At 47.5% G+C, this 14515-nt stretch overlaps 1 protein-coding gene across 2 annotated transcripts in view; it reads right to left on the reverse strand.

Moving 5' to 3' along the window:
* RPS6KA3 (ribosomal protein S6 kinase A3) overlaps positions 1-13549 on the reverse strand; it is a 134289-nt gene extending 120740 nt beyond the window's left edge. For both annotated transcript variants that reach the window (XM_066599792.1, XM_066599791.1), the window contains exon 1: positions 13239-13549. In XM_066599792.1, the coding sequence (XP_066455889.1) occupies positions 13239-13301 (63 nt within the window). In that variant the 5' untranslated portion in view covers positions 13302-13549. The remainder of the gene's footprint in view (positions 1-13238) is intronic.
* Positions 13550-14515: the final 966 nt, after the last annotated feature.

Below are 14515 nucleotides of genomic sequence, written 5' to 3' on the forward strand. Positions count from 1 at the left end.
TCTACTTAAGGTAAGAGGATCCTCTTCCTGACCCACATCACAGGCCTCTCACTAGCCAAGCCAGAAACCTACTGTACACTGATGAGGTGCAAAAACACCAAAACAGCTGTATATGTATGAAAAGCAGATTACTAAAACCAACTTATTCTGACTTTCCTGGGAGTCAGCTTGAGTATTACAACCTACTGCGGACACATCCAGACAAATAAGTGTTGGCTGCTGCCAACAAGGTCATATCCTACAGTCCGGCATTGTTCACACATCAAGTCATTTAATGTAGAGCATTGGCCTCAGACAAGCAGGTGTTGGCCTTACTATTAAGGCTGTTGGAAATACCACGGCAAATACACATCACCCGTCCCAACACTCATCACAACACACATTTCTGTTGGTCATTTCAATGCAGTCTGCTTGGAAACTGCGAGCAGGTCTGGCTGAAAAATGGACAATCATTGACCAAAAAAATAATAATGTACCCAGAAAGAAATGTCAGAGTGTTGCAAAACTTGGTATACAGATGTGATTACAGTTGCAGTCTGATTAGATATGGGTTCTTGCCACCAGGAGACGTAAAGTTGCTTCCCTTGTTGTCCTATGAAAAGGCTCTCAGGGGCTACTTTTGTGTAGTGGACCTCTGGTTGAGTGATAGTTGACCACTAGACGCCTCTATGACGCATTCGAAGACTTAAGATTAAGAGGGGGGGTATCATTGGAAGTAGGATGGTTGTTTCCATGAACTACCCACCATGTAGGCCGTTCTAACCAAGCTGTTAAGAGGTGTTGGGAGCAGTAGTTACATGGAGGCATGTGCAAAAAGTGATCAGGCTCTGGATGGCCCACACAGACCACCAGTAGAGGATCGTTTGATCGGCCCATATATCCAACAGCTTTGTTGTCCACCATCCAGACACAGGTGGCATCTTCATTACAGACCCGTCATGGCCCCGACTATTTCTAGGAGAGTACAGGTAGTAAATTTGGTGTCATAGGGCCCATTACATGTCTTGCGATTAACACCTCAACTCCGTCACTTACATCTGCAGTGGTGGCGTGAACGAGAAACCAGGACTGCTATTGGCTGGAACCGTATAGTCTTTAGCGACAAATCCAGTTCTGTACAGGACCAGACGGCAACCATATTTGAGTATGAAGGCCTAGTGGTGGGCACTTCAATTCTGGGGTGCAACACGCTGCCTCCACTGCTGGTGTGATGATCTGGGGTCCGTCGCATACGATAGTGGGTCACACGTCAGGACATCCTGCAGCCATCTACGTTTCTTCTCATGGCAGGGCTTCCAAGACGCATTTTCCAGTGAGACAATACTTGCCCACAAAGCAAGGGCTTCCCAGGAATAACTCCGCCAGGTTGCCACACTTCCTTCTCATTCGGCGAAAACTCTACCAACTGCCCTGTTGATAGATTTATGGTCAAGAGCATTTATGGGACCTGTTGGAATACCAGCGTACAAGTGTATCACTCACATACATCATTACAGTCACACATATAAAAGTTTCATCCGCTTTCAACTCCTCCTTCTTGGTGCCTTATTGTGTCGTGTGTAATACATTCTTTGCAGAATGCTAGTTACTATTTCAATATCTGCTTATAGCCCACTGAAATTAATGGGATCCAGCGAGGATAATTTTTTTCTGCCAAAATATAAAACTGCTCCCCGTAACTAGCGCAATGACTAGCTTATTACAGAAATGTGAAGCACTTTCTGGGCTTATCATCCAGTAAGCAATAATAGCTCTCTTAGGGCTCCATCGTAAGAGCGTAGGCGGCTGGAAGCATGCTAACTACGCCATAAATTGTAAACATTGTAAATCCAGGTCTATGACACATTGTGCTCCATGAGAGAGTCCACACTTAATGTTCCCAAGTCGTCGGTAATCTGGTAGTCTCACACGGCAGCGAAGGCAGAACACACCGCTAGACTAATGCGTGTAATATATACTTCTTGCTGAAATTGGAATACCTTTTTGACTGGGCTATACACTCCTTCCCCGCTAATTGGCCGGCATCAGGGACCCCCCAAAATAGGCTTCTCATATTCCTGTATGTAAATGTGCAAACATACTGTACAATTTTCTGATAAGATATACATTTCCATCTGTTTACTTTATTCTGGAAGCACATTTAAAAAAGGCTATTTTTAACCATTTAGGAGACATACAAATGTACCATTATCAACATTCTGAGGAACATTTTGTTTTCTCACACCAAGCCGATTTCAAAGACCAAGAAGTGTCAGAATGATAAATACCCCCACAAATGACCCCATTTTGAAGATACACCCCTTAATGTATTTACTGAGGGGGGTCATGAGTATTTTGACCCCACGGTTTCTTTTCAGGAGTTAATGCAATTTATAGAAAAAAATTAAGATCTCATATTTTTGCAAATATGTCATTTTAAAGACAGTTTTGTATTCCTATAGTGCACATCAAAAAATGAGGATAGGCACCCCAAAATGGATACCAGTTTGTCCTGTTCCCCATTGCCCACTTGTGCAGAAAAAAAACTGACTCCCTTCCTTAATCTTAGATAAAAGTAATAATGTAAACTGTGTGGTATGTCAGATGACGGGTAATTACAGAGGCTGGTTGGGCACATGGGGCAATAAAACCGGGTATCCCTTCTCCTTCCATGCTTTTGCGGGGGGTACTCCTTAACCTCAGCGGCAGGGATAGGGTGTAAAGAGTAGCGCTCTGTGAGACTTCATAAGCTTGCTGAGGTGCAGCGGTCTCACACAGAAGACGCTCAACAAGCTGCTCCTGGAACTGCAGGAAGGCGAGCGTTCCCGGGGCTTCTTGTAAAATACGTATTACAGGTAGTGATCTGAATAACGCCGGGCTCATACGGTCGTATGTGGAATCTGCTTGCGGCGGCCTGCAGTGGATCCCAGCTGTGAGCCGGCCGTGGCGCTGCGTACGGCCGCGTAATGTACTGCGCATAACTGCGTACTCACACAGGCGGTCATACGCAGTACACCTCTTGTTTATATTTCCTGCGCCGTCACTTAGCGATGAAGCGGGTACCCACAACCAGTACTGACTAGGTGCAGGAAAATTTTTAATTTGCCAGGCTCTATGGCCTCCGGCACATGTGCAGACGCCCACCGCAGGACATAATGTAGGATGGGGGGTGAGTATTTTCAGATCCGATCTATGAGGGCAGCTGAAACTAACTTTTTTTTTTTCCCCCCGCACTTTTCCGTGATTGGCGGTATCCGGTGACATCTCCTGCTTCCCGGTTACCTTCAGTAGCCGTTGCCAGGAGATTTTAAATGTCCCACGGCAATCTGGGCTTCTGGGGATGTGTCACCACTTTTCCTTTGGCGCGCATGCGCAGAAGATGGCAGAGAGTCCGCTCCGGACCAAATGAACGCAGGACATCATAGAGGATGGGGGACAAGTAGTTTCAGCCCCCTCATGGATGCGATTTATGAGTGGAGCTGAAAAATCGAACTTTTAGCTCTTTATTTACTTTTATGCGAATCGGCACTAACCATTGAATAGCGTCAATCACATGACCGGGGTGAAATGGGGGGGGGGGGGGGGTCCCGTAGCCCAGTATGACAGGTCCAGGTTGTCGGCTACCTCCAGGAACAGCCAGCATGGAGCTGTCACGTCCACAGCCTACAGGGCTTTAAACCTTAGAAGAAGTATTATGTCCCTGTGGATTAAAGCCCACTTACCTGTTTCACCACAAATAAGACACTGTCTTATATTAATTTTTGCCTCAAAAGAGGCTCAATGTCTTATACTTACCCAGCCGCCGACGTGTGTCCCTTGCGCTGCTGCAGTCCTCAGCGCTGACAGGATTCTCTTCTCATGGTAACGGGGCTTTGAATACCCAGTCTCCGGTAAGCGCTATGATGGGTTCATTGAGCGCTGGCTCTGATTGGCTGGCGCTCGAGCCAATCAAAACGTTTTTAGGAGGCAGGGTATTCAAAGCCATGTCACCAGAAGAGAATCATTTCAGTGCTGAGGACTGCAGACTGAAAGCACCGGAGACCAGCGCAAGGGACAGACGCCGGCAGCTAGGTGAGTATTGCTTTTTAAATTTTTATTAAACTAGTGTAGCTAGGGCTTATTGTTGGGGGAGGGCTTATATTTCAAGCCCCCCACCCCATGAAAATAGGGATAGGGCTTATTTTCGGGAAGATGAGGTAGCTAGTACGTAAAAAGGCAATGGGGCCGTCACTAAAGGGTTAATGCCTTTTGTTTTTTGTTTAAAGGAAGTGGTCATCACATGGAGCCGTCACATCCAGGGTTTTAATCCGCGCAGGGAGCATGTTTTTACATCCCTGGGGGTTAGAGTCCAGCAAGGTAGGACGTAAAAAGGCAATGGGGTGGTCACTAAGAGGTTAAACTAAGGTTCACAAAAATACCAGAGGCTCCCCATCCAGCCTCCTCCTCCTCACTTCTGGGGGTGTAGTTACCCCACAGTGGAGGAAGGGGGGGGGGGGGGCGTTTGAGATTTGCAGGTGTCTCAGCGATGAGATTCCACCGATCAGCGAGCCGTCCTCTATTGGGGGTAACTTGAAATCTTGGTGCAACTCCTTTAACTAATTAGAAGTTAAATGTTACCAAGCTCCCCATTGCCAACAACCCAGTGACCTCGTGGAATCCTTTTAGTTACACAAGAGAGACGCTCTCAATTAGAAAGGTCACATCCGTCGTGAAAAACCTAATAAGTTACAAAAATAGTTCCATAACGATAGAAACAAGAATGCTAAGGAATAAGCCTCCCACGCAGCGGTCATGTTTACCGCACACGCCGTCTGGTATATACACCAATGCACCGGAAGATTACATGTAAACAGGAAGGACCCCATCCAACAGGCCAGCAGTGGGGAAGAGATGACACTTTGTACATGCACAACCTCCAAACTAAGTGGAGCCACATCGGTGCACGGGACCCCCTTGTATACCGCCGTGTGCCTCCAGTTACATACGGAGAAAAGATGAAAAAGCAAGCTTCATTAGAGGTCTAGAGTCCATGGCCAGGGCCGTGGCCAATCAGCTGATCGGGCACTGTCAGTGCCGCTACACGGGTACAGAGCGAAAGCTGTTGCTCCGACCCCTGTGTAGTGGCTGGCATTTTTAAATGCAGGCGCAGCTCTCATTAACATCAATGGAAGCTGCGCCTGCAGTTAGAAGCACCGGGCCTTCCTTGGTAGAAAAGGGGGGAAAAAACCCACAAAAAAAAACAAAAAACAGTATTATATTAAAAAAAAGGTTGCAACTTTTATTGCACTGCTAACATGAACAAGCAGACCGCTAACCTGGCAGCTTCAATACATCAAAAACACAGAAGAGCGCTGCGCCCCCAGCACAACCGTCATGGACGAACGTAGCCACCATATTGGACTTTGTATAGATCACTGCACGAAGCCCGTTACTCATCAGAAACAAGATGGTGACATTTCTGTCCTCCAACTGAGAGGATCAGCCCGACCGTGCCCGGCAGGACCAGGGCGACGGCCACAAATGGAGGCATCCTAGCCTCAGACAAGCACATACATCCTTCACGACTGGAAATGTAGATGTCGGAGGAAGAGGATTATAGCGACGTGAGCCCACAGGGGGGTTTATATGGTACAAGTCTGCAGGCACTCCGGTTACTCCAACCAATCTAGTGATAATCGCTGCCACCCAAATTGCAATTAATATGACACGTTAAAAAAATGTGTATCTTCAAATAAGCCTGATTGATGCTAAATGTTGTAAAGGAATATCTAGTTAAGCGACTGGTGCAATCGCTCACAAGCCTAATAATTTGACTGCAAGAGGACTTTTAAAGGAGTTTTCCCGTCGGAAACTTTTATGGCACATCTCCAGGATGCGGGTGCCGTCTCTGGGGTAGGCGGCTATCTCGCGTTCCTTGCCTGTCCCCCCAGGGGCAGCAGTATGTAGTGGCTGAGGACCACAAAAACAGCCGGTCAGACTGTGCCATTTCCATAACTCCCATAGAAGTGAATAGGAGTTTGTTGCATAGCGTAGCCTGCTGTGTGACGCGATTTCTGCAAAGCCTGTCAATTTCCATAATTGCCGACCACCTTGTACATCTGAGTATTCCTATTGGCCGAGATGGGAAAACCCCTTTAATCTACTATGCAAGACTACTTGGGGCAATGACTAATTTGGTTAATCAGCGCTGTGCACAAATCACAACAGCCTGGCGAACAGGTGATCAGTGTGGGCCCTAGGTGGCAGACCCCTGCTGATGGCCTAACCTGAAGATAGGCTTTCAGCCTACAGCTGGACAATCCCTTTAAGCACCGCCCCTTCCTGGACATTGCCTAGTGAGGTGCAAGAAGAGTCTACAACACAAGTCTAGTGCAATGCATTTACGCCATTTTTTTGGCACAAATTGAGGCAGACGACTTGTGCAATTATTTGTAGGTTAGTAAATCCCCCCCTACATATAATTTAATACAATATGATCAAACCTTCCTAAAACCATAAAATCCCTCTGTGATATCGGTTTAAGGGCAAAAACCCATTTACTGATAAAAACACTCCGTTCCCCAAGAGCTGACCTCAAGAACACTGACTTCAGAATGGGAATTGCTTCTTAGCTGCAGCTTGTCTGTACAGGCTCCACTAGCAGGGGGGAGAACATTGAGTTCTGATGAATAAGAAAAACACTACTTTATAGAAAGTGAAGAATTGGAGAAACTCTGGTAAATGATAAACCTCACGCTCTAAACACAAGTGAAAGAACAGTTGTAAACATGCTGAAAGACAACGATGAGCGACGGCTTAACAAAACCTGCACACTGTCAGTGCCGTTACACACAACGATTAATCACTCAAAAGACGGCTTTTGAGCAATAATCGTTGCCTAAATGGGCCTTTACACAAGAGTGTAATAATGAATACAACAATTAAACTTAAAGGGGTTTTCCACATAAATACTATTTATGACCTACCCACAGGATAAGATCATCAGAAGTTGATTGGCTGATTGGGTGCCTACTGTCAGTGCTGACCATTTGCACATGGGTGGCAGCTAATTGATTTAGTCCTGGCCCCTTGTATTGTGGAGCTGCAAGCAGGCATCGGAGCAGCTGTTCAGCGGGGGTCCCGAGTGGCAGACCCCAGACGATCAACTATTGATGACCTACCCTGAAAATAGGATATCAATAGCATTTTGTGGAAAACCCCTTTTAACAACAGAGGAAGTTTAAAGGTGTTGTCAGTGAATTTTACTGCCACTGGGGGCACCCATTTCAATATTAAGAGTCCAGGACAAGCCCTTTAACAGATGGTTGCCGTAGCTAGATTGTAGAGCACTAATCGTGTAGAACTGACGCCACGAAATCCATCCCGAAATGGAATGGGTAAAAAGATTACGAAAAATTGGCATGCTTGCGTTTATCTCGCAATAGACAGTAGCTTCTAATTCTAAAAGAGACACTTCGCGCAAAAAAAAAACAAAAAAAAAAAACGCAGGTTCGTGCTTTGCGATACAATAAAAAGGAGGCTCCATAGGGAAACATGGGATATAAAATATGCAAAAAAAATGCAGGAAGCTAGGACATGCTGCGATTTTTATTTTTTTCAACGCCACATTCCATGAGTGAAATCATCGCAAATGGGAATGAAACCATTGAAAAATCATTGGTTTCATAATTCTGCGTTTTCACACTCTCGCATTGCGCCATTTTATCAAAGTGCGAAGGGACCCCAACTTTAAAAAAAAAAAAAAAAAAAGCACTACGTTTTTCGATGATCTTTGCTCCAGTTTACTGGCCCTCCCACCCACATGAGCTAAGCGCTGATAGAAACGGAAGATGCTTTTCATGACTTCATGAGCCGGTATGATCACGCAAAAAGGAAGATAAGCCCGGATGACTACAAGCTTCATCATTATTACTTGATGACATGGTGCTTGGAGGCAGCGATACATAAAGATACAAGAAGTTAGAAATGTAGCCGTTTTATTACAGTCATAAAAATGATAATTAATAGAGATGAGCGAACGTACTCGTTAAGGGCGATTTCGCAATCGAGCATCGCTATTTTTGAGGACCTGACTACTCGGGTGAAAAGATTCGGAGGGGCGCCGGGGGAGAGAGAGCTCCCCCCTGTACCCCCCCCCCCCCCCCCGGCTCCACCACGCCGCCCCCGCCCCCCCCCCCCCCGAATCTTTTCACCCGAGTAGCCAGGTACTCGAAAATAGCGATGCTCGATTGCGAAATCGCCCTTAACAAGTATGTGCGCTCATCTCTAATAATTAACCCTATACACAACGGGGAAAAAAAAAAATTGTGATATAAAAGCACAATGTTAAAAAAATGAAAAAAAATACAATGTCATCATTTTTAATAATAGATCTTGATCTGTATAGCTCCAACGTATTCCACAGCGCTTTTTCACTAGCGTTTTTACTTTCCGTCATGGGAGCAACAAAAGAGAAAGAAAACTGTTTTGATGGGCAGAAAAACTGAAATAAGGTCCTTCTGTTTCAATCGTTTCTCAATTTTTCGTCTTCATTCTGTTTTTTTGTTTTCTGTGTTTTTTTCACTAACAAAAAAAGAGCAGAATGTTGCGTTTTTGTTTCCAGTTTAAAAAAACAAACGGATCCTTCTTTTAGCATTATAGTCAATGGGAGACGGAAAATAACAGAAAGCGATTCGCTTTTTTATTCATTTCACCTCCGTTTTGTATATTTCTGTCTTTTATAAAAAAAATCCGTTGAAAACAACATGCTAAATGTAAAGTCAGCCCAACTCTTCGTAGACCCCCGGGGATATCCGACAGGCTGCTAATGGCACATTATCACATGTCGTAAGGAGGTAATATAGCAATTAGCAGGATGATCTCCCAAGAGGAGCCGTCATCACTATCAACGGGACACAGTCCAAGCTGGCAGGCACCACCGAGAAGAGTCCAAACATCCTTCCGGCACGCTCATTACCACCCACAGATGATGTAGCAAAATCTGAGCAGAATGTGAGTAAGGTTGGGATGTCACAACTAAAAGTAGCCTGGACCACACCCTGCAAAGCCTCAGCAAGTCAGCGCTACATCTAGCTACATTGTATCATCTGCAAGCAGAGCCAGGTCGGTGGAGAACAAAGGGGGCCAAAGAGCTCGCTGCACCGACAGCCACAGTCCTCCCTGAACATGAGCTGAGGAATGGATGAGCCTAGAGGTCTCCAACCTCATCAATAATCCATGGCCTCTCCCTGCCAGACCGACTCGTTTTAGGGAGATGAATGCTATAATGGTCGTCAAATTACAGATGAGCAAGGAGTGAAATGTCAGCAGCAGGGAATCTGCTTTCTGGCTCTCCTCCATAGCCTTCTAATGCCCAATTACTCAGCCAGGTTTAAAGGGTGAAAAGGACATGGAAACTGGGGGCAAGGCAAAGTCCATAACAAAGGAGAGACCCGTTCTACCCACATAGATGCCAAGAGCGACGGAGCCCCCTAGACTACATCTCTGCAGGATCCTCACCTACAGGACCGCACAGGGGGACAACAGTCCTCATCCAGCCACAGGGACCACACGTCCTACAGACTCCCCCATAGTACTGGAATAGCATGAAGACGATAACCTGGAGTGATCCAGAATCAGCCCCGCAGGCTCCAGGCTGCCTTAACCCCTTACAGGACAGACAGAAGTTTCCAATAGAGAGGAAATTAAACTCTTGTGCCAAATTAGAGCGGTAGAACAGCAGCTGGAAGGACAAGTATTCCGGGGAAGTTTATGTCCCACACAGCCCAGAACATGAGAACAGAGAACTCAGCGGAATATGGGGGCAGCACATCATATACCAACAGGCAACACATCAGATCATATATCGAGACAGCAGGGGGGCACATATATGTGGGGTCAGCCCCTCACATATTGGGACAGGAGAGGGGCACATATATATGGGGCAGCACAGCACATTGGGACAGGAGGTGTGTGTGTGTGTATATATATATATATATATATATATATATATATATATATAGCGCGCAGCACCTCACATATTGGACAGCAGAGGGAGGCACATATGGGGCAGCACATCATATTGGGACAAGAGGGGCACATATATGGGGGCAGCATATCATATATTGGGACAACAAGAGGGCAAATATATAGGCAGCACATCATATATTGGGACAACATATGGTGCACATATACATGGGGCAGTACATCATATGGTGGTAACAGGGGGGGGCACATATGGGGCTGCATATCATATTGGACAACAGGGGGGCAGCACACCATATATTGAGAAAGCAGGAGGGTACATATATATGGCGGCAGCACATCATATATTGAGAAAGCAGGGAGCACATATATATGAGGACAGCACCCATATTGGACAACAGGGGGGCACATATATATGGGGGCAGCACATCATATTGGACAACAGGGGGGGGCACATATATATGGGGGCAGCACATATATTGGACATCAGGGGGGGGGGGGGGGGGAGGGCCACATATGTGGGGGCAGCACATCCTATATTGGACAACAGGGGGGCCACATATATGTGGGGGCAGCACATCCTATATTGGACAACAGGGGGGCCACATATATGTGGGGGCAGCACATCCTATATTGGACAACGGGAGGCACATATATATATGGGGGCAGCACATCCTATATTGGACAACGGGAGGCACATATATATATGGGGGCAGCACATCCTATATTGGACAACGGGAGGCACATATATGTGGGGGCAGCACATCCTATATTGGACAACGGGAGGCACATATATATATGGGGGCAGCACATCCTATATTGGACAACGGGAGGCACGTATATATATATGGGGGCAGCACATCCTATATTGGACAACGGGAGGCACATATATATATATGGGGGCAGCACATCCTATATTGGACAACGGGAGGCACATATATATATATGGGGGCAGCACATCCTATATTGGACAACGGGAGGCACATATATATATATGGGGGCAGCACATCCTATATTGGACAACGGGAGGCACATATATATATGGGGGCAGCACATCCTATATTGGACAACGGGAGGCACATATATATATGGGGGCAGCACATCCTATATTGGACAACGGGGGGGGCACATATATATATGGGGGCAGCACATCCTATATTGGACAACGGGGGGGGGCACATATATATATGGGGGCAGCACATCCTATATTGGACAACGGGGGGGGCACATATATATATGGGGGCAGCACATCCTATATTGGACAACAGGAGGGGGGCACATATATATATATGGGGCAGCACATCCTATATTGGACAACGGGGGGGGGCACATATATATATGGGGGCAGCACATCCTATATTGGACAACGGGGGGGGGGGCACATATATATATGGGGGCAGCACATCCTATATTGGACAACGGGGGGGGGGGGGCACATATATATATGGGGGCAGCACATCCTATATTGGACAACGGGGGGGGCACATATATATATGGGGGCAGCACATCCTATATTGGACAACGGGGGGGCACATATATATATGGGGGCAGCACATCATGTATTGGACAACGGGGGGGGGGGGGGGCACATATATATATGGGGGCAGCACATCATATATTGGACAACGGGGGGGCACATATATATGGGGCAGCACATCATATATTGGACAACGGGGGGGGGGGCACATATATATGGGGCAGCACATCATATATTGGACGGGGGGGGCACATATATATGGGGCAGCACATCATATATTGGACAACGGGGGGGGGCACATATATATGGGGCAGCACATCATATATTGGACAACGGGGGGGGGGCACATATATATGGGGCAGCACATCATATATTGGACAACGGGGGGGCACATATATATATATGGGGCAGCACATCATATATTGGACAACGGGGGGGGGCACATATATATGGGGCAGCACATCATATATTGGACAACGGGGGGGCACATATATATGGGGCAGCACATCATATATTGGACAACGGGGGGGGCACATATATATGGGGCAGCACATCATATATTGGACAACGGGGGGGGCACATATATATGGGGCAGCACATCATATATTGGACAACGGGGGGGGGGGGCACATATATATGGAGGCAGCACATCATATATTGGACAACGGGGGGGGGGGGGGCACATATATATGGAGGCAGCACATCATATATTGGACAACGGGGGGGGGGGGGGCACATCATATATTGGACAACAGGAGGGGGCACATCATATATTGGACAACAGGGGGGGGGCATATATATATGGGGGCAGCACATCATATATTGGACAACAGGAGGGTACATGTATAGACAGCACATCATATATTGGGACAATATACATGGGGGCAGTACATCATATGGTGGTAACGGGGGGGGGGGGCACATATGGGGCTGCGTATCATATTGGACAACGGGGGCAGCACACCATATTTTGACAAAGCGGGGGGGGTACATATATATGGCGGCAGCACATCATATATTGATAAAGCAGGAGGTACATATATATGGCAGCAGCACATATACTGGGACAACAGGGGGGGTGCACATCTATATGGGGCAGCAAATCATATTGGCACAGCAGGGGGGGGCACAAACATTTGGAGGCAGGTCACATATATGGGGACATCACATATGGAGGCGGATCAGATATGTGGGGGGGGGGGGGGCACATAATATGATGACAGCACATCAGAAAGTTAAACCAGCAGGGGGGCACATCAGATATACATCATGTACAGGGGCAGTACATCACATATGGGAGATGAGGGCACATCATAGAGGGGTAGCTCATATGAAAGCACTTCAGATGTGTCAGGGCACATCACAAACATTGGGTAAAGGGGGCACATCAGATATACGGGCGCATGTCATGTTGGGACAGCCCATCTCATATGGGAACAGCCTATCACATGTGGGGGACATGGGAGAAAAGATATATGGGGGAGGTCAAGCCGCAGGTATAGGGTGGGGGCTGTCATCTCTAAGGGAACAGCATGTCACCTATATGCGGACGGCATGTCCCAAGAATGGGGGACAGGGGAGACATGCCATGTATGGGGACGGCAGGTCCCATCACCGAGTACTTCCCTCCCCCCATCCACGTGCCAGCAGATGACATATATACGGGGTGTTGGGAGCAGCAGAGCGCCCCCTGTCCCCGCGGTCACCTCTGCGGACCGGCCGGCACATGACAGGGCTCAGCGCTCTCCGCACACAAACTTCTCGGCACTTTCCTGCCGGCCCGCCGCCCTCCTCCTCCGCTTCTCTCCTCCCAGCTCACCTCGCTCTCCACTTTCTGCACCGGCAGCTTCTGCCACGGGTCTGCCAGCTGCGCCAGCGGCATCTTCCCCGGCGCCAAACGGGCTGCGGTGTGCCCTGGGACTTCCCGTACAGCTCGTAAGGAAGCGACAAAAGGAGCCGCCTCCCTGAGCCGGCCGCCCGCTCTGCCGCTAGCTCCGTGCTCTGTAGTCCGGTAGCGGGCGAACGCGTACCCCTCCAGCGCAGCTCCTGCCCTCACACCGCTCACACACTGCTTTCTACTTCCTCTCACAACATGGCGTCCTCAGCAGTACCTGCCGTTCCTAGCCAGGGTTCCCGACGTCACTGTGACGTCATCCGGTGGGCGTTGCATCGCCCGCCTCCGGTTTGGGGCAACAGGTGACAGGGAGGAAGAAAGGGGCGTGGCTGTATGTAGGCGTGTCCACTGGGGGGTGCGTCACATCGGCCATCTTGGTTGTGGCAGAGGGTTCTGGGAGCAGTTGAACTTGCCAGCGCTGGTCTGCTTCATAGCTTGCGGTCCAGTGCGCTGCTTTATGCTGCACAGTTGTAAAATATGAGGGATCTACATGCTATACAATAAATACAATGTAATAAATGTATCGGTATGTGCGGCTGCAACTTCTGCGACTTTGTCACATAACCTCTTGAAGTGCACTTTTTTTTTCGCCCCACAGACGTTTGCGAATTCGGTATGTAAAGACTCAGTCCAATTTTACGTGCGACTTTCAGGCGCTTTTGGCATTTTTCTGCAACATTTCTATCTTTTGTACTTGCACGCCTAAAAGAAAGTGTCCTAAATCTTTTTTTAAATTTATGGTTGCCATGGTTACAGGTGTTTGAAAAGGATCGCATTCAAGTTCTAAAAAAAAAAAGTCTGTGAGGGAAACAGTTGAAAATAGTATAATAATAAAAAAAAACGTGTACAAAAATGGGCATTAAAGTGGCACCTAGGAGTGTGAGGGGGGGAGGGGGCTGCGTTCACACTAGCGTCTTCATTTCTGATTTGCTATTTCATCGTGCAATCAGCAAAGCGGAAAGGAAACTTTTTCGTGCCCAAGGAAATGTATTGTCTTCCTTTTAACTCCGTTTCTATTTTTTTTTGACTCCCTTCTGTTTTTTACACTGGATCAAAAGTGCTGACTGCTGCGTTTTTCTTTCCAGTTTTGGAATGCGATCTGTTTGTCATTTCCAGTGCCGCCACCATCACCCCCTCCTCAGTGAATGTGGCTCGGTAGTTAGTACTGTTGCCTTGCAGTGTTGGGGTCCTAGGTTGAAATC

Source organism: Eleutherodactylus coqui, chromosome 4, assembly GCF_035609145.1.
Source record: "Eleutherodactylus coqui strain aEleCoq1 chromosome 4, aEleCoq1.hap1, whole genome shotgun sequence".
Lineage (NCBI taxonomy): Eukaryota > Metazoa > Chordata > Amphibia > Anura > Eleutherodactylidae > Eleutherodactylus > Eleutherodactylus coqui.